Source organism: Heptranchias perlo, chromosome 10 (genome assembly GCF_035084215.1).
Source record: "Heptranchias perlo isolate sHepPer1 chromosome 10, sHepPer1.hap1, whole genome shotgun sequence".
In the NCBI taxonomy this organism is placed as follows: Eukaryota; Metazoa; Chordata; class Chondrichthyes; order Hexanchiformes; family Hexanchidae; genus Heptranchias; species Heptranchias perlo.
This window is the reverse complement of record NC_090334.1, coordinates 86,771,761-86,793,311: the sequence shown is the minus strand read 5'-3', so window position 1 is coordinate 86,793,311 and position 21,551 is coordinate 86,771,761. Positions and strand designations below refer to the sequence as shown.

Sequence of the window (21,551 nt, the reverse complement as noted above, 5' to 3'; positions counted from 1 at the left end):
ATACACAAATCTTTGAAGGCAGCAGGGCAAATTGAGAAGCCTGTTAAGGAAGCATATGGGATCCTGGGCTTTATTAATAGAAGGAATCTTACAACACCAGGTTATACAAAAGGAAGGAAGTTATACTAAACCTTTATAAAACACTGGTTAGGCCTCAGCTGGAGTATTATATCCAATTCTGGGCACCACACTTTAGGAAAGATGTCAAGGCCTTAGAGAGGGTGCAGAGGAGATTTACTAGAATGGTACCAGGGATGAGGGACTTCAGTTATGTGGAGAGACTGGAGAAGCTGGGGTTGTTCTCCTTGGAGCAGAGAAGGTTAAGAGGAGATTTGATAGAAGTGTTCAAAATCATGAGGGGTTGAGATAAAGTAAATAAAGAGAAATTGTTCCCATTGGCGGAAGGGTTGAGAACCAGAGGACACAGATTTAAGGTAATTGGCAAAAGAACCAAAGGCGACATGAGGAAAGAAATGTTTGCACAGCGAGTTACATAAGAACATAAGAAATAGGAGCAGGAGTAGGCCAATCGGCCCCTCGAGCCTGCTCCGCCATTCAATAAGATCATGGCTGATCTGATCCTAACCTCAAATCTAAATTCATGTCCAATTTCCTGCCCGCTCCCCGTAACCCCTAATTCCCTTTACTTCTAGGAAACTGTCGATTTCTGTTTTAAATTTATTTAATGATGTAGCTTCCACAGCTTCCTGGGGCAGCAAATTCCACAGACCTACTACCCTCTGAGTGAAGAAGTTTCTCCTCATCTCAGTTTTGAAAGAGCAGCCCCTTATTCTAAGATTATGCCCCCTAGTTCTAGTTTCACCCATCCTTGGGAACATCCTTACCGCATCCACCCGATCAAGCCCCTTCACAATCTTATATGTTTCAATAAGATCGCCTCTCATTCTTCTGAACTCCAATGAGTAGAGTCCCAATCTACTCAACCTCTCCTCATATGTCCACCCCCTCATCCCCGGGATTAACCGAGTGAACCTTCTTTGTACTGCCTCGAGAGCAAGTATGTCTTTTCTTAAGTATGGACACCAAAACTGTATGCAGTATGCCAGGTGCGGTCTCACCAATACCTTATATAACTGCAGCAATACCTCCCTGTTTTTATATTCTGTCCCCCGAGCAATAAAAGCCAACATTCCGTTGGCCTTCTTGATCACCTGCTGCACCTGCATACTAACTTTTTGATCTTCTTGCACTGGGACCCCCAGATCCCTTTGTACTGCAGTACTTTCCAGTTTCTCGCCATTAAGATAATAACTTGCTCTCTGATTTTTGCTGCCAAAGTGCATAACCTCACATTTTCCAATATTGTATTGCATCTGCCAAATCTCCGCCCACTCACCCAGCCTGTCTATATCCCCTTGCAGGTTTTTTATGTCCTCCTCACTCTTTACTTTCCCTCCCATCTTTGTATCATCTGCAAACTTTGATATGTTACACTCGGTCCCCTCCTCCAAATCGTTAATATAGATTGTAAAGAGTTGGGGACCCAGCACCGACCCCTGCGGAACACCACTGGCCACTGGTTGCCAGTCCGAGAATGAACCATTTATCCCAACTCTCTGCTTCCTGTTTGATAACCAATCCTCCACCCATGCCAGAATATTACTCCCAATCCAGTGATTCTTTATCTTGAGCAATAATCTTTTATGTGGCACCTTGTCGAATGCCTTCTGGAAGTCTAAATACACTACGTCCACTGGTTCCCCTTTATCCACCCTGCACGTTATGTCCTCAAAGAACTCAAGCAAATTTGTCAGACATGACTTCCCCTTCGTAAAGCCATGCTGACTTTGTCCTATTAAATTATGTTTATCTAAATGTTCCGCTACTGTCTCCTTAATAATGGACTCCAAAATTTTGTTACGATCTGGAAAGCGCTGCCTGAAAGGGTGGTGGAAGCAGATTCAATAGTAACTTTTAAAAGAGAATTTGAAGGGGAAAAATTTGCAGGGCTATGGGGAAAGAGCAGGGGAGTGGGACGAATTGGATAGCTCTTTCAAAGAGCTGGCACAGGCACGATGGGCCGAATGGTCTCCTCCTGTGCTGTATGATTCTATTATCAGATCACCCCTCAGTCTTCTAAACTCAAGGGAATACAAGTCTAGTCTGTGCAACATGTCCTCATAATTTAACCCTTTAATCCCCAGTATCATTCTGGTGAATCTGCGCTGTACCCCCTGCAAGGCCAATCTATCCTTCCTGAGGTGCGGTGCCCAGAACTGAACTCAGTTTCCAGATGGGGTCTGACCAGTGCTCTGTACAACTGGAACATAACTTCCTCCCCTTTATATTCCAGCCCGCCAAATAAAGGCCAACATTCCATTAGCCTTTTTGATTGCTATTTAAATCTGTCCGTTAGATTTTAGTGATTTGTCAACTTGGACCTCCAAATCTCTCTGCCCCTCTACAGTTCCTATTTTCTCATCATTTACAAAATACTCTGATCTGTCTTTCTTGGATGCAAAGTGGATGACCTCACACTTTCCCACATTGAACTCCATCTGCCACAATTTTGCACACTCACTTAGTCTGCCTTTGTCTCTTTGTAACTCTCTCCTCCCATCTACACAAGTCACTGTGCCTCCTAACTTAGTGTCATCAGCAAACTTGATATAAGGCTCTCTATTCCTTCATCCAAGTCATTTATAAATATGGTGAAAAGCTGTGGCCCCAGTACAGATTCCTGGGGAACATCACTAGTCACATTCTGCCGATCAAAGTACGCTCCCTTTACCCTTACTCTCCGTCTCCCAACCAATTTCCCACCGATGTCACAAGGTTGCTTTCAATTCCATGTGCTTTCATTTTTGCTAATAATCTCCTGTGCAGAACCTTAACAAATGCCCTTATGTCCTGCAGGTGTATCTCTCACAATTTCTGACTTATCACACTTTTAGTTGCTGATGCTCTGTACATTGTTATACCAGCAATTTAATATGTTGTTTTTCATTACTCCTGCTTTATTTTTATCAGGTATTTTGTTATTATTATTTCCCTAAACCTTTTCTGTACCCAGAGTATTTATATTATCTCGATAACATTTTGTACTCCGACCTTTGCTCTCATCCCTTCCTTTTCTTATCTTTAGGTTATTATTTCCACCCACCCTCTCTCCCCCCCCCTCTCTCCTCCCCGCCCCCTTCTTGCCCTCTCACCCCCTCCACTCTCTGTTTAAAGGACCCTGCACCCTGCTGTTTCTGTGTAACTGTCTCTGTTTAATCGCTCTCAGGACTGCTGTACATGTTGCTGAAACACCTGGTGGATCGATACAACATTTACTACGCCTGTCTCCCGGCCAAACTCAACCACCGGCTCCACTCAGCCGCAATCAGCCAGGTCATCTTTGCGCCCATACTCTGCATGTTCTGGCTCCTGTTCTTCTCTGTGCTTCGACTAGGTATGTAGAAACCCTCCTGCATCATCGCATCAGTGTGTGAATCCGCAAACCGCCCCCCCACCACGGACACGGCCCCCCCCACAGACACCCGCCCCCCCCACCACGGACACGGCCCCCCCACGAACACCCCCCCCCCCACAGACACCCGCCCCCCCCCCCCCCCACAGACACCCGCCCCCCCCCCCCCCCACAGACACCCGCCCCCCCCCCCCCCACAGACACCCGCCCCCCCCCCCCCCCACACAGACACCCGCCCCCCCCCCCCCCCCCACAGACACCCGCCCCCCCCCCCCCCCCCACAGACACCCGCCCCCCCCCCCCCCCCCACAGACACCCGCCCCCCCCCCCCCCCCCACAGACACCCGCCCCCCCCCCCCCCCCCCACAGACACCCGCCCCCCCCCCCCCCCCCACAGACACCCGCCCCCCCCCCCCCCCCACAGACACCCGCCCCCCCCCCCCCCCACAGACACCCGCCCCCCCCCCCCCCCCACAGACACCCGCCCCCCCCCCCCCCCACAGACACCGCCCCCCCCCCACAGACACCCGCCCTCCTCCCCTCCCCCCCACCCCTCGGACACCGAGCCAGGGCCCATCAGTGTAAGTTGTATTGTGACTGTTGTCAGTATTCTGGATATTCACCTCGCTCTGCTCAGAGTTCCCGAGTGACTTGTGTTTTTATTCTAGGGCCAGTCCAGCCAATCACACTCTTCACCTTCATCACTCTGCTCTTCTGCATCATCTTCACTCTGTTTGGATTCTGCATCAAAGGCCTCCACAAAATTAAACCTCAAAACTACCAGGTAAATGGTGTCCCCCAAAGATGGGGGGGGCGGGGGGTGTGAGGGATCCTGGGGGTTTGAGGGATTGGGGTTCATAATTAGTAACATATCTGGTTTTATTTTATATTCTTAACACTCAGGTCCAACAGCGGTGAGGTGGGATTGCAAGAGAGGAGAGGTGAGAGAGAGAGGGTCCATAAGCTGGTAGATAGAGAGCCCACCGTGCTGAGTGACTCGTGACAGCTGTAAGCTTGACACTTACTCCCCCAGTCAGGTTTTACTTTGGACAGTTTCCAGCTGTTACCACATTTACCAGAGCAGCCAGACCTTTGCACTGAACGAACAAGATCACTGGTTGAGCTCAGGAAGTGGTGACAGGCCACTTAGAAAATCATAATATGATTCGGCAGAGTCAAAGGGAAATTGTGTTTGACAAATTTATTAGAGTTTTTTGAGGATGCAACTAGCAGGGTAGATAAAGGGGAACCAGTGGATGTCATATATTTGGATTTTCAAAAGGCATTCGATAAGGTGCCAAATAAAAGGTTGTTACACAAGATAAGGGCTCACGGGGTTGGGGGTGATATATTAGCATGGATAGAGGATTGGTTAATGGACAGAAAACAGAGAGTAGGGATAAACGGGACATTTTCAGGTTGGCAGGCTGTAACTAGTGGGGTGCCGCAAGGATCAGTGCTTGGGCCTCAGCTATTTACATCTATATTAATGACTTAGATGAAGGGACCAAGTGTAATGTATCCAAGTTTGCTGACGATACAAAGCTAGGTGGGAAAGTAAGCTGTGAGGAGGACACAAAGAGTCAGCATGGGATATAGACAGGTTAAGTGAGTGGGCAAGAAGGTGGCAGATGGAGTATAATGTGGGGAAATGTGAGGTTATTCACTTTGGTAGGAAGAATAGAAAAACAAAATATTTTTTTAAATGCTGAAAAACTATTAAATGTTGGTGTTCAGAGAGATCTGGGTGTCCTCGTACAAGAAACACAGAAAGTTAACATGCAGGTACAGCAAGCAATTTGGAAGGCAAATGGTACATTGGCCTTTATTGCAAGGGGGTTGGAGTATAAGAGTAAGAATCTTGTTACAATCATAGAATCATAGCAAGTTACTGCACAGAAGGAGGCCATTCGGCCCATCATGTCGATGCCAGCTGAAAAAGCTATCCAGCTTAATCCCACTTTCCAGCACTTGGTTCGTAGCCCTGTAGGTTACAGCACTTCAGGTGCACATCCAGGTACTTTTTAAATGAGTTGAGGGTTTCTGCCTCTACCACCCTCTCAGGCAGTGAGTTCCAGACCCCCACCATCCTGTGGGTGAAAAAATGTCTCCTCAGCTCCCCTCTAATCCTTCTACCAATCACTTTAAATCTATGCCCCAAGGTTATTGACCTCTCTGCTAAGGGAAATAGGTCCTTCCTATCCATTCTATCTGGGCCCCTCATAATTTTGTACATGTCAATTAAATCACCTCAGCCTCCTCTGTTCCAAAGAAAACAACCCCAGCCTATCCAATCTTTCATCATAGCTAAAATTCTCCAGTCCTGGCAACATCCTCGTAAATCTCCTCTGCATCCTCTCCAGTGCAATCACATCCTTCCTGTAATGTGGTGACCAGAACTGTACGCAGTACTCAAGCTGTGGCCTAACAAGTGTTTTATACAGTTCCAGCATAACCTCCCTGTTCTTATATTCTGTGCCTCAGCTAATAAAGGAAAGTATCCCGTTTGTCTTTTTAACCACCTTGTCTACCTGTCCTGCTACCTTCAGGGATCTGTGGACATGCACTCCAAGGTCCCTTTGTTCCCCTACATCTCTCAGTATCCTCCCATTTATTGTGTACTCCCTTGCCTTGTTTGCCCTCCCCAAATGCATTATCTCACACTTCTCTGGATTGAATTCCATTTGCCACTTTTCTGCCCACCTGACCAGTCCATTGATATCTTCCTGCAGTCTACAGCTTTCCTCCTCACTATCAACCACACGGCCAATTTTTGTATCATCTGCAAACTTCTTAATCATGCCCCCCACATTCAAGTCTAAATCATTAATATATACCACAAAAAGCAAGGGACCCAGTACCGAGCCCTGTGGAACCCCACTGGAAACAGCCTTCCAGTCACAAAAACTTCCGACAACCATTACCCTTTGCTTCCAGTCACTGAACTAATTTTGGATCCAATTTGCCACTTTCCCTTGGATCCCATGGGCTTTTACTTTTTTGGCCAGTCTGCCATGTGGGACCATGTCAAAAGCCTTGCTAAAATCTATGTAGACTACATCAAAAGCGTTACCCTCATCGATCCTCCTTGTTACCTGCTCAAAAAAGTTAGTCAGAGATGACCTTCCCTTAACAAATCTATGCTGACTGTCCTTGATTAACCCGTACCTTTCTAAATGACAATTTATCCTGTCCCTCAGAATTGATTCCAGTAATTTGCCCACCATCGAGGTTAGACTGACTGGTCTGTAATTACTCGGTCTATCCCTCGCTCCCATTTTAACCAATGGTTCAATGTTAGCAGTCCTCCAATCCTCCGGCACCACGCCTGTATCCAGGGAGGATTGGAAAATGTTGGTCAGATCCTCTGCTATTTCCTCCCTTGCTGCTCTTAAAAGCCAGGGATACATTTCATCCGGCCCTGGTGATTTATCTACTTTCAAAGATGCTAATCCCCTTAATATTTCCTCTCTCACTCTGTTTATCCCATCCAATATTTCACACTCCTCCTCCTTAACCTCAATCTCTGCATCATCCCCCTCTTTTGTGAAGACAGACACAAAGTATTCATTAAGAACCAGACTCACATCTTCCGCCTCCACACACAGGTTACCTTTTTGGTCTCCAATAGGCCCTACTCTTTCCTTAGTTATCCTTTTGCTCAATGTATTTATATGACATTTTTGGGTTTTCCTTGATTTTACTTGCCTGTATTTTTTCATGCCCTCTCTTTGCTTTCCTAATTTCCTTTTTAATTTCACCCCTGCACTTTCTATACTCCTCTAGGCTTTCTGTAGTATTGAGCTCTCAGTGTCTGACATAAGCTTCTGTTTTTTTGCCTTATCTTACCCTGAATGCTCCTTGTCCTCCAGGGGGCTCTAGATTTTCCAGCCCCACCCTTTCTCTTTGTGGGAACATGTTTACTCTGAACCCCTTGAATCTCCCCCTTGAATGCCTCCCACTGCCCTGACACCGATTTACCTTCAAGTAGCTGTTTCCAGTCCACTGTTGCTAAACCACGTCTCTGCTTAGTAAAATTTGGCCTTTCCCCAATTTAGAACTTTTACACCTGTTCTATCTTTGTCCTTTTCCATAACTATGCTAAATCTAATTGAATTATGATCACTACCACCAAAATGCTCTCCCACTGATACTCCTTCCAGCTGCCCAGCCTCATTCCCTCAAACTAAATCCAGAACTGCCCCCTCTCTTGTCGGGTTTGCTACGTACTGACTAAAAATGTTCTCCTGAATGCAATTTAAGAATTCTGCGCCCTCGATACCTTTTGCACTGATTGAATCCCAGTTAATATTAGGGTAGTTGAAATCCCCGACTATTACTGCCCTATTGTTTTTGCACTTCTCAGAAATTTGCCTACATATTTGCTCTTCTATCTCCCTCTGACTGTTTGGGGGTCTATAGTACACTGCCAGCAGTGTGACTGCCCCTTTTTTGTTCTTTAGCTCAACCCATATGGCCTCATTTGATAATCCTTCTAACATATCATCCCTCCTCCCAGCTGTAATTGTTTCTTTAACCAATATTGCCTCCCCCCTCCTTTGTTATCCTGTTCTCTATCTCGTCTGAAAACCCTGTAACCAGGAACATTGAGCTGCCAGTCCTGCCCCTCTTTGAACCATGTTTCTGTAATAGCCAGGATATCTGTGCCCTCAGCTCATCTGCCTTATTCACTAGACTCTTTGCATTGAGGTAAAAATCATTAAGCACTGCCAAACTCCTTTGTTGTCTAGTTTCTAACCTTTGTTTCCTCTGCCTTCCAAACTCACTTACTAATTTTCTGCCTTCCATTTCCAGCTCTGCTTCTCTCCCTTCTGAATCTACACTCCCCCTGCCAAGCTAGTTTAAACCCTCCCCAACAGCACTAGCAAACCTCCCCGCGAGGGTATTGGTCCTGGCCCTGTTGAGGTGCAACCCATCCGGCTTGCACAGGTCCCACCTCCCCCAGAACCGGTCCCAATGCCCCAGGAATCTAAAGCCTTCCCTTCTGCACCATCTCACCAGCCACACATTAATCTGCTCTATCCTCCTATTTTTGTCTCACCAGCACGTGGCACCGGGAGTAATCCGGAGATTACTACCTTTGAGGTCCTGCTTATTAATCTCTTTCCTAACTCCTTAAAATCTGCCTGCAGGACATCATCCCTCTTTCTACCTTCGTTGGTATCGATATGGACCACGACCTCCGGCTGTCCAGCCTCCCCCCTCAGAATGTTCTGCAGTCGCTCAGTGACATCCTTGACCCTGGCACCAGGGAGGCAACATACCATCCTGGAACCACGTCTGCGGCTGCAGAAACGTCTGTCTGTTCCCCTAACTATTGAATCCCCTATCACTATCCTGACCTTCCTCCTCCCCCCTGTACAGCTGAGCCACCCATGGTGCTATGGTCTTCGCTCTGGGAGCATTCTCCAGAGGAACCATCGCCCTCACCAGTACCCAGAACTGAATACTGGTTGGAGAGTGAGATGCCCTCAGGGGACTCCTGCACTACCTGCCTGGTCCTCTTTGTCTGTCTGGCGGTCACCCAGTCCCTCTCTGCCTGCACTCTCCTAAGCTGCGGGGTGACCACCTCCTGAAACGTGCTATCCACGTAGCTCTCAGCCTTGCGGATACACTGCAGTGACACCAGCTGCTACTCAAGGTCCGAAACCTGGAGCTCGAGCTCCTCCAGCTGACGACACTTTCTGCACCTGTGGCCGTCCAGGGCATGGGAAGCGTCCTGGAGTTCCCACATGGCACAGGCCGTGCATTCGACGGGTCTGAGCTGCCCTGCCATGCCTCGATTTATTACATCATTAAGTTTATTTTTGTTATGTTTAGTTAAAGACTTAAAAAAAAAAACACTTTTTACAGTTGTATGGGGCTTTGATGAGTCCACAACTGGAGTACTGCATACAGTTTTGGACTCCTTATCGAACGAAGGATATTTTTTGCCTTGGGTTCACTAGATTGATTCCTAGGATGAGAGGGTTGTCCTATGAGGAGAGATTGAGTAGAATGGGCCTATACTCTCTGGAGTGCGGAAGAATGAGAGGTGATCTCATTGAAATGTATAAAATTCTTAGAGGGCTTGACAGGGTAGATGCGGAGAGGCTGTTTCCACTGGCTGGAGAGTCTAGAACCAGGGGTCACAGTCTCAGGATAAGGGGTGGGCGATTTAGGACTGAGATGAGGAGGAATTTCTTCACTCAGAGGGAGTTGAATCTTTGGAATTCTCTACCCCAGAGGGCTGTGGATACTGATTCGTTGAGTATATTCAAGATTGAGATCGATAGACTTTTGAACTCTAAGGGAATCAAGGGATATGGGGATCGGGTGGGAAAGTGGAGTTGAGTTGAAGGTCAGCCATGATCTTATTGAATGGCGGAGCAGGCTCGAGATATCGTGTGGCCTACTCCTGCTCCTATTTCTTATGTTCTGATGTTCTCAGGGGTCCTACATATTAACTAGATCACTAGTCGAGCTCAGGGGTATCTGTTACTCTATATTTAAACCACCCGAGCCCCTCGATTAAGATCTCAGCCTGTAACTCACTCCTGGTATGTTATTGTATAATAACCTCCTCCATAGATTCAAAGAATGGCTACAGCACAGGAGGCCACCATTCGGCCCGCCAAGCCCATGCCGGCTTTCTGCAAGAGCAATCCAGTTAGTCCCATTCCCCCATAGCCCTGCAAATTTTTTCACTTCAAGTACTTAACCAATTCCCTTTAGAAGGCCATGATTGAATCCAGATCCTAACCACTCACTGTGTAAAGACGTTTTTCCTCATGTCGCCTTTGGCAAAAGAACGAATCACCTTAAATCTGTGTCCTCTGGTTCTTGACCCTTCCACCAATGGGAACAGTTTCTCTCTATCTACTCTGTCTCGACCCTTCATGATTTTGAATACCTCTATCAAATCTCCTCTCAACCTTCTCTGTTCCAAAGAGAACAACCCCAGCTTCTCCAGTCTATCCACGTAACTAAAGTCCCTCATCCCTGCAACCATTCTAGTAAATCTCTTCTGCACCCTCACTAAGGCCTTCACATCTTTCCTAAAGTGCAGTGCCCAGAACTGGACACAATATTCCAGTTGTGGCCGAACCAGTGTTTTATAAAGGTTCATCATAACTTCCTTGCTTTTGTACTCTATGCCTCTATTTATAAAGGCCAGTATGTTTTTCTAACCGCTTTCTCAACCTGCCCTGCCACCTTCAACGACCTGTGCATATATACCCCCAGGTCTCTCTGTTCCTGCACCCCCTTTACAAATGTACCCTTTAGTTTATATTGCCTCTACTCGTTCTTCATAGAATCATAGAATGGTTACAGCATGGAAGGAGGCCATTCGGCTCGTCGTGTCCGTGCCAGCTCTTTGCAAGAGTAATCCAGCTAGTCCCACTCCCCCGCCCTGTCCCCGTAGCCCTGCAAATTTTTTCCCTTCAAGTACTTGTCCAGTTCCCTTTTGAAAGCCACAACTGAATCTGCCTCCACCACCCCCTTGGGCAGTGCATTCAAGATCCTAACCACTCGCTGTGTAAAAAAAGTTTTTCCTCATGTCGCCTTTGGTTCTTTTGCCAATCACCTTAAATCTATGTCCTCTGGTTCTTGACCCTTCCGCCAATGAGAACAGTTTTTCTCTATCTATTCTGTCTAAACCTTTCATAATTTTGAATACCTCTATCAAATCTACTCTCAACCTTCTCTGCTCTAAGGAGAACAACCCCAGCTTCTGCAGTCTATCCACGTAACTGAAGTCATTCTCGTAAATCTCTTCTGCACTCTCTCTAAGGCCTTCACATCCTTCCGAAAGTACGGTGTTTAGAACTGGACACAATACTCCAGTTGTGGCTGAACCTACCGATCAAAATGTATCACTTTGCACTTCTCAGCGTTAAATTTCATCTGCCACATGTCCGCCCATGCCACCAGCTTGTGTATGTCCTCCTGAAGTCTATCACCATCCTCCTCACTGTTCACTGCACTTCCAAGTTTTGTGTCATCTGCAAATTTTGAAATTGTGTCCTGTACACCCAAGTCCAAGTCATTAATATAGATCAAGAAAAGCAGTGGTCCCAGCACTGACCCCTGGGGAACACCACCATATACCTTCCTCCAGTCCGAAAAACAACCATTCACCACTACTCTCTGTTTCCTGTCACTTAGCCAATTTTGTATCCATGCTGCCACTGCCCCTTTTATTCCATGGGCTTCAACTTTGATGACAAGCTTATTATGCGGCACTTTATCAAACGCCTTTTGAAAGTCCATATACACAACATAAACTGCATTGCCCTCATCGACCCTCTCTGTTACCTCATCAAAAAACTATCAAGTTAGTTAAACACGATTTGCCTTTAACAAATCCGTGCTGGCTTTCCCTAATCAATCCACACTTGTCCAAGTGACTGCTAATTCTGTCTCAGATTATCGTTTCTAAAAGTTTCCCCACCACCGAGGTTAAACTGACTGGCCTATAGTTGCTGGGTTTATCCTTTTGAGCTTATCCTTTTTTGAACAAGGGTGTAACATTTGCAATTTTCCAGTCCTCTGGCACCACCCCCGTATCTACTGATGTTTGGAAGATCATGGCCAGTACCTCCGCAATTGCCCCCCTTACTTCTTTCAGCAACCTAGAATGCATCCCATCCGGACCGGGTGACTTGTCTACTTTAAGTACAGCTAGCCTTTCTAGTACTCTTCTTTATCAATATTTAGCCCATCCAGTATCTCAACCACCTCCTATTTTACTGTGACTTTGGCAGCATCGTCTTCCTTGGTAAAGACAGCCCTGCTCCCCAGCTCACACTCGAGTTAGCATTGCTGCATGTCTCGCCTCCCTCGGTAACAGATCCTTGGAGAACCTTTGGCAATTTCTTCCCAACCTCCTCTTACTAGCACAAGTCTATGTCCCTATGACTCCACCTTGAGTCAGTGCCTAAACTCTGCTCCCAGCCCATTACCCACCTTCCTCTTTCAGTCTATTAAAGTGTAAATTTAATTCTCACCTGTTACCCACTCTCCTCAGATGGCGGATCAGCAGTCAGATGGCGTGTTCACTGATGGAGAAAGAAGCAGTGTATCTTCAACACCAAACTCCAATGTAAGTCCTTGGACGGTCCTGTGTATTTACCGGGAAGGGGCAGAGCAGGAAACATATCTGACAGGTTACATGGAATTTGGGTTAACTCCATGCTCCCTTGGTATTTGTCAGATTCTCCTGATCGATTTCTTGTGTTTAATAAATGTTGGAACCCGGTGTGATTCTGCCGATTGAGCCTTGCAGCCTGTGTTTGAGATCACATGGGGGCTAAGGGATGAAACTCTCCTCTCTGGTGGCTGCAAGGTGAGTTTCAGGCACTCTCATTTCAGTTGCTACTAGACACAAAGGGGTAGAATTTGGTAAACATTGCATTAGGGACAGATGTAAAATGGGGGTAAAGCAGATCTATTTACCTGCACCTACTCTGCACAGGCGTTGGTCCCACTGTTCAACTCGTGGGGCCCTGGGCGGATGCTTAAAACAGGTGCAAGGCCCTTACTTCACATATTTAAGGGGCCTAACTCCTGATGGGGGACAGAACCCCCCCCCCCCTTGCCCCGAATGCCCCTCTCGCCCCAACCCCCCACCCACCCTCAAATGCCCCTCTTGCCCCAACCCCCCACCCCCGTCGCTGTTACTCTGACACCTTTATGTGCTAAACCTCTATCTCTGATTTCTAGGTGTTTGTTGCATCTGTTCTCCAGGATGCAGAACTGGGACTAACTCCCGCTGCGTCCCCGGCCCATCAGACTTATGGAGCAATGGAAAACCGTGCAGATGAGACCAAAACAGAGGACCCTGGCCAAATGCAAAGCTTTGAAACAGATTTGGAAAGTCAGCAGCAGGAGACAGCTGCAGAATCACTGGTAGCGAATCTCACTGCCTATCACTAGTACCTGCTGTCGATAGCAATACTGTAGCAGGATATTGCTGGGGAGAAGGTCGAAGAATGTTTATCTCTTACCAGAGGCGCTCTATTTTAACGCGAGACACCTGCTGAATGTGGAGGGAAACGAGGACTGAAATTAGTGTCTCGCTTTTGTTGTGAAGTGCCGTGGGTTGGAGGCATATGTCCGATTGCTTTGTTCTATAACTACCTGCAATACTCCAGCTGAGAATGTCCAGGCAATCAGCATGGTCCAGTGAATGCTGCATGTTTCAGAGCGCCCAGACCAAGGGTCTGACTGCACGTGGGAGCTGGAAGGCTGCCTGAAACACGCTCCCGTCAAAGAACAATGTGCCTGAAGCCAGCCTCTCATCGAGGTCTGGCATCTTATGTTATTAGATTACATATTATTACTGCTTTAGTCTGTACAGTTTCAGACCAATTGTCTCTCGTTTTATTGCCACCTAATTCTTTGATTAGAATTAAAGACAGACTCACAACTCCACCCACAGACACATAGTTTCCCATCTCACTGCCCATTTCTCCTTCCCCCAAAAGCCTTAATCCTGAATGTAAGGTGGACATTTTACCTGAGCTGCAGGATCTAGCACCACTCAGAGTGCTTCACTGAGGGGAACATCGGAGTCCCTCCATCATAACATTGTTCATCTGCCTCTCACCCACGGCAGGATTCATTTCCTCTCCAATATCTTTCTCTTTAATAAAGACCAATGCCAAGTATTTATTAAATACTGCTGCCTTTTTTTGATCATCACCTACAATCCTCTGAGGTCCCACCTCACTGTTTACTGATTCCTGTTTAGCTCTTCATTTCCATGTCTCTGCCTTTCTGTTACCCTGCATTCTGCTGTATATCTCTCCATTCCCATTTATATCTGTCTTCATGTGCATTCCGACATTTTCATTTATTCTTTTGTCTCCTGCGTTCCCATGGGCTGCTGCATTCCCGTATATTCACATTCTTGTCACTGACACTGCCCTGGAGCGTTGCTTACTCTTCACACTATCTTTTTCTACATAACATTTCAAACTAATTCGCTGCGTGAAATGTTTCTGAGACGATGATGTGTTGAATCACCCAGTTTTTGTGCATGTTTTAGGCCCAAGGGAGGATTCCGAACAGTGCAGATGATTGCTGGTCCAAGAGTGAAACTTGCAAACCAATCTGAGTGTGTAAGATTCATGATGCAAGGAATCTGCCACCATTCATAGGCTTGGTCACAGAAAATGGGCAACCCCCATAAAGGCTTGCATGACATAAGGTGTAATCTGACAAGAACACATGATTGCCTACATTCATGGCTTTTTTGGATCATGAATATACACCTTAACCAAGTATGATCTAATAAAGGGGTCATTTTAGCCAATATAAGGAGGAAGCTTGTCATAGAGTTATACAGCACGGATAGAGGCCCTTCGGCCCATCGTGTCCGCGCCGGCCATCAAGCCCTGTCTACTCTAATCCCAGTCAGGCAAAGGCTGAAAGAAAGGCTGTAACCTTTCTAAGACATCCCAATGTTGTGGCAACACCAAAAACAGCAACCCCATCCACACTGTAATCACAGGCTGGGTGCCGAGGACTTACTTGTTGGGACTATGAAATGAATGATTTCTCTGACCCAAGTTTGATAACTGTCGAGTCTGAGACTGTTATCTCTAGCAGCTGGTTCAAATGGTGCGATCCCTTTAAAATCCACCTGCATAAGCAATCTACTTGTAGATCACTCACGGGGATAAACCTCAGGACACCCTGGTTACAGCTGCATTATTGAAATATTAGCATTGATAATTATTCTCTGTTCATTAATAATCCAAGTTACCATTTAAGAATTACAGAATCTTAGACAAATAGGCCTTCCATTCCAACAAGTCTGCTAATGTTATTCTCCATGAGGCACCCAGTCCAATCCCACTCTCCTGCTCACTCCCTGTACCCTTCAATATCCCACCCAGTCTAATCTCACTCCTGCTCACTCCCCGTATTCCTCAATATCCCACCCAGTCTAATCTCACTCTCCTGCTCACTCCCCGTATTCCTCAATATCCCACCCAGTCAAATCTCACTCTCCTGCTCACTCCCCGTACCCTTCAATATCCCACCCAGTCTAATCTCACTCTCCTGCTCACTCCCCGTATTCCTCAATATCCCACCCAGTCTAATCTCGCTCTCCTGCTCACTCCCCGTATTCCTCAATATCCCACCCAGTCAAATCTCACTCTCCTGCTCACTCCCCGTACCCTTCAATATCCCACCCAGTCTAATCTCGCTCTCCTGCTCACTCCCCGTATTCCTCAATATCCCACCCAGTCTAATCTCACTCTCCTGCTCACTCCCCGTACCCTTCAATATCCCACCCAGTCTAATCTCGCTCTCCTGCTCACTCCCCGTATTCCTCAATATCCCACCCAGTCTAATCTCACTCTCCTGCTCACTCCCCGTACTCTTCAATATCCCACCCAGTCCAATCTCACTCTCCTGCTCACTCCCCGTATTCCTCAATATCCCACCCAGTCAAATCTCACTCTCCTGCTCACTCCCCGTACCCTTCAATATCCCACCCAGTCTAATCTCACTCTCCTGCTCACTCCCTGTACCCTTCAATATCCCACCCAGTCAAATCTCACTCTCCTGCTCACTCCCTGTACCCTTCAATATCCCACCCAGTCTAATCTCACTCTCCTGCTCACTCCCCCTATTCCTCAATATCCCACCCAGTCAAATCTCACTCTCCTGCTCACTCCCCGTACCCTTCAATATCCCACCCAGTCGAATCTCACTCTCCTGCTCACTCCCCGTACCCTTCAATATCCCACCCAGTCTAATCTCGCTCTCCTGCTCACTCCCCGTATTCCTCAATATCCCACCCAGTCTAATCTCGCTCTCCTGCTCACTCCCCGTATTTCTCAATATTCCACCCAGTCTAATCTCACTGCTGCTCACTCCCTGTACCCTTCAGTATCCCACCCAGTCTAAACTCACTCCCCTTCCCTTCAGTATCCCACCCAGTCTAATCTCACTCTCCTGGTCACTCCCCTTCCCTTCAATATCCCACCCAGTCAAATCTCACTCTCCTGCTCACTCCCCTTCCCTTCAATATCCCACCCAGTCTAATCTCACTCTCCTGCTCACTCCCCGTTTTCCTCAATATTCCACCCAGTCTAATCTCACTGCTGCTCACTCCCCGTACCCTTCAATATTCCACCCAGTCTAATCTCACTCTCCTGCTCACTCCCCTTCCCTTCAATATTCCACCCAGTCTAATCTCACTCTCCTGCTCACTCCCTGTACCCTTCAATATTCCAACTAGTCACATCCCACTCCCGGCGAGAGAGAGAGTTTGAGTTAGCTCTATTCCAAATATAGTTATCAACGTGCAAGGTGGATCTATGCTGGAAAAGAGACAATTCATGAGGGAATGGATATCACATTTAAGATGGAGATTTGCTATTCTGATATACCAGGTGGGAGATATGAGGATCCAAGAGGAAGACGAGACATGCAACTGCACCAATGCAGAAGGACAAGCTCCTGAGTCATTGCTAAAGCTACAAGTGTTTCTGTAGTAAAATAAACCAATCAGACTTTTAATATATCTAACAGATTTGCTAAGGAAAGCTCTTAACTTGTTAACTATATAAAAGAGTCTCGGTATGAATTAATCCTTGGACATTGAGATCAATATCAATTTAAATCAGCGCAGTCAACTATCACTAGATTCCAGGGACATATCTGAACTGCCTTTGTAACCTCAATTATTAATTACACTAACATCTGCTCAATATTTTACGTACTTCAATGCTGCTGGTTGTGTAATAAGATTAATAAACAAATGTAATTATGACTTCACGGTCTGACTTTCTCTTTGAATGAATTAACAAACCCCTCTTGCCAACTTCTAATAGGAGACTGGCGGTGTAAGTGTTAACATAATCTGAACGGGTTGAGGCAAGATGATTTGGCAAGTGAAACTCAGCATTTAGTACTCTCCAGATGTTGCCTGAACAGTGAACAGTGACAGGGGAAGGGGGGGTTAAGGCAAGTGGGGGGAAGGGATTAAGGCAAGATCAGGGGGGGGGGGTGCGGGGTGAAGGCTTTATCTGGTGCCTTTTGATTAATATAGTAGTTTTCTAGTCCCAGTGTTCTTACAAACTCCCACCAGAAATGCTGTCATCAACAAATTTCGATAGTTTACAAAATAAGTAAATATGAATGTCCCCACCACAGATCCTGTGGAACACCCCTCACCACACCGCTCCAGACTGAGAAAACTCTTTTTACCCCCAACTATCTCTATCCGTGTGGCCACATTACCATTAATTCCATGTGCCACAGGTTTTGCCATAAGTCTCTGATGTGATACCTTATCAAATACTTTTTGAAACTCCATATAAACCACATCTACTGATTTTTCTTTATCTATTCTATCAAGTTTGAGTAACATCTTCAGTCCCATCTCAAATTTGCTTGAATCTCCGTGTTTATCTATAGAATCCCAGCCCTTTTTCCCTTCCTGTAACATCCTTGATATGTGCAGTTTAAACATTTCCTATTAACTTATGGTTCTGTTCAGATTTTTCCTTCCACTTCATCTGGAAAAAGTCCCTTTTTTCTCAGTATAATTTGATTTCTCCAGTCAAGTACTCTTGCACTCACTGTTTCTTTCCCCTTTGCTTTCCGATGGCCGACATCAGAGAGTTCAAAAAGAGGTGGCTGCAGAGATAGTGGATGCATTTGTTATGATCTTCCAAAATTCCCTACAGTCCCAGCAGATTGGAAGGGAGCAAATGTAACCCTGCTATTCAAGAAAGGAGGGAAAGAAAACAACAGGGAACTACAGACCAGTTAGCCTGACATTAGACAACATACAAATTAAGAGCAGGAGTAGGCCATTCGGCCCCTCGAGCCTGCTCTGCCATTTGATAAGATCATGGCTGATCTGATTGTGACCTCAACCCTACTTTCCCGTCTACCTACTATAACCTTTGACTCCCTTGTTAATCAGGAATCTATCTATCTCAGCCTTAAAAATATTTAGTGACCCTGCCTCCACCGCTCTCTGGGGAAGGGAGTTCCACAGACTCACGACCCTCTGAGAGAAAAAATTTCTCCTCATCTCCGACTTAAATGGGAGACCACTTATTTTTAAACTGCGGCCCCTCGTTCTAGTCTCTCCCACAAGGGAAAACATCCTCTCAGCATCTATCCCTTCAAATCCCCTCAGGATCTTATATGTTTCAATAAGATCACCTCTCATTCTTCTAAACTCCAGTGTATAAAGGCCCAACCTCTCCAACCTTTCCTCATAAGATAACCCCCTCCTCCCAGGAATCAGTCGAGTGAACCTTCTCTGAACCGCCTCCAAAGCAATTATGTCCTTTCTTAAACAAGGAGACCAAAACTGCACACAGTATTCTAGATGTGGTCTCACCAATGCCCTGTACAACTGTAGCAAAACATCTCTACTTTTATATTCCATTCCCCTTGCAATAAATGACAACGTTCCATTTGCCTTCCTAATCACTTGCTGTATCTGCATACTAACTTTTTGTGATTCATGTACTAGGACACCCAGATCCCTCTGTACCTGAGTTCTGCAAACTCTATTTAAATAATATACTGCTTTTCTATTCCTCCTGCCAAAGTGGACAAGTTCACATTTTCCCACATTATACTCCATCTGCCAAATTTTTGCCCACTCATTTAACCTATCTATATCCCTTTGCAGACTCCTTATGTTCTATTCACAACTTACTTTCCTACCTACCTTTGTGTGATCAGCAAATTTAGCAACCATACATTCGGTCCCTTCATCCAAGTCATTGATATAGACTGTAAATTGTTGAGGCCCAAACACTGATCCATTGGCACTCCTCTAGTTACATCTTGCCAACCTAAAAATTACCCATTTATGCCTTCTCTCTGTTTCCTGTTAGCTAACCAATCCTTTATCCATGCTAATACGTTACCCCCTACACCATGAGCTCTTATTTTGTGTAGTAGCCTTTGATGTGGCACCTTGTCAAAAGTCTTCTGGAAATCCAAGTACACCACATCCAAGGATCCCCTTTATCCACATTGCTTGTTACTTCCTCAAAGAACTCTAATAAATTAGTCAAACACGATTTCCCTTTCACAAAGCAGTGTTGACTCTGCCTGATTGCATTGAGATTTTCTAAGTCATAGAGTTATACAGCACGGATAGAGGCCCTTCGGCCCATCGTGTCCGCGCCGGCCATCAAGCCCTGTCTACTCTAATCCCATATTCCAGCATTTGGTCCGTAGCCTTGTATGCTATGGCATCTCAAGTGCTCATCCAAATGCTTCTTGAATGTTGTGAGGGTTCCTGCCTCCACAACCCTTTCAGGCAGTGAGTTCCAGACTCCAACCACCCTCTGGGTGAAAAAGTTCTTTCTCAAATCCCCTCTAAACCTCTCGCCTTTTACCTTGAATCTAGTGCCCTGATATAACCTTATTAATGACTTAGATGAAGGCATAGAAAGTCTCATATCTAAGTTTGCCGATGACACAAAGATTGGTGGCATTCTAAGCAGTGTAGATGAAAACATAAAATTACAAAGCGATATTGATAGATTTGGTGAATGGGCAAAACTGTGGCAATTGGAATTCAGTGTAGACAAATGTGAGGTCATCCACTTTGGATCAAAAAAGGATAGAACAGGGTACTTTCTAAATGGTAAAAAGATAAAAACACTGGATGTCCAAAGGGACTTAGGGGTTCAGGTACATAGATCATTGAAGTGTCATGAACAGGTGCAGAAAATAATCAAGAAGGCTAATGGAATGTTGGCCTTAATATCTAGAGGACGAGAGTACAAGGGGGCAGAAGTTATGCTGCAGCTATACAAAACCCTGGTTAGACCGCACCTGGAGTACTGTGAGCAGTTCTGGGCATCGCACCTTCGGAAGGACATATTGGCCTTGGAGGGAGTGCAGCGTAGGTTTACTAGAATGATACCAGGACTTCAAGGGTTAAGTTACGAGGAGAGATTACACAAATTGGGGTTGTATTCTCTAGAGTTTATAAGGTGATCAGATCGAGGTGTATAAGATATTAAGGGGAACAGATAGGGTGGATAGAGAAAAACTATTTCCGCTGGTTGGGGATTTTAGGAGTAGGGGGCACAGTCTCAAAATTAGAGCCAGACCTTTCAGGAGCGAGATTAGAAAACATTTCGATACACAAAGGGTTGTAGAAGTTTGGAACTTTCTTCCACAAACAGCAATTGATACTAGCTCAATTGCTAAATTTAAATCTGAGATAGATAGCTTTTTGGCAACCAAAGGTATTAAGGGATATGGGCCAAAGGCAGGTATATGGAGTTAGATCACAGATCAGCCATGATCTTATCAAATGGCGGAGCAGGCACGAGGGGCTGAATGGCCTACTCCTGTTCCTATGTTCCTATAACCTTCTTAATAATAGATTCTAGCATTTTCCCTATGACAGATGTTAAGCTAACTGGCCTGTAATTTCCTGCTTTCTGTCTCCCTCCTTTCTTGAATAGAGGAGTTACATTCGCTATTTTCCAATCTGATGGGACCCTTCCAGAATCTAGGGAATTTTGGAAAATTAATAGTAATGCATCTACTATCTCTGCAGCCACTTCTTTTAAGACCCTAGGGTGAAGTCTGTCAGGACCTGGGGACTTATTAGCTTTTAGTTCTAATATTTTTTTCAAAACCCTTTCCCTGGTGATTGTAAATGTTTTAAGTTCCTCCCTCCCCTTCACCTCTTGATTCACAATTATTTCTGGCATGTTATTTATATCCTCTACAGTGAAGACGGACACAAAATAGTCATCGGGAAAATGCTGGAATCCATTATTAAGGAAGTGGTAACACGGCACTTAGAAAATCATAATATGATTAGGCAGAGTCAACATGATTTTATGAAAGGGAAATCACGTTTAACAAATTTATTAGAGTTTTTTGAGGATGTAACTAGCAGGGTAGATAAAGGGGAACTAGTGGATGTAGTATATTTGGATTTTCAAAAGGCATTTGATATGGTGCCACATAAAAGGTTGTTACTCAACATAAGGACTTATGGGGTTGGGGGTAATATATTAGCATAGATAGAGGATTGGTTTAAGGACAGAAAACAGTAGGGTTAAACAGGTCATTTTCAGGCTGGCAGGCTGTA

The 21,551-nt window shown here is 45.7% G+C and overlaps 1 protein-coding gene across 3 annotated transcripts in view; it reads left to right on the top strand.

Annotated features, from left to right (window-relative positions):
- tmem63c (transmembrane protein 63C) overlaps positions 1-17,233 on the top strand; it is a 413,010-nt gene extending 395,777 nt beyond the window's left edge. For all 3 annotated transcript variants that reach the window (XM_067992153.1, XM_067992151.1, XM_067992152.1), the window contains 4 exons: positions 3,248-3,415; positions 4,102-4,217; positions 12,465-12,539; positions 13,160-17,233. In XM_067992153.1, coding sequence (XP_067848254.1) covers positions 3,248-3,415; positions 4,102-4,217; positions 12,465-12,539; positions 13,160-13,372 — 572 coding nt within the window. In that variant the 3' untranslated portion in view covers positions 13,373-17,233. The remainder of the gene's footprint in view (positions 1-3,247; positions 3,416-4,101; positions 4,218-12,464; positions 12,540-13,159) is intronic.
- The last annotated feature ends 4,318 nt before the right edge of the window (positions 17,234-21,551 follow it).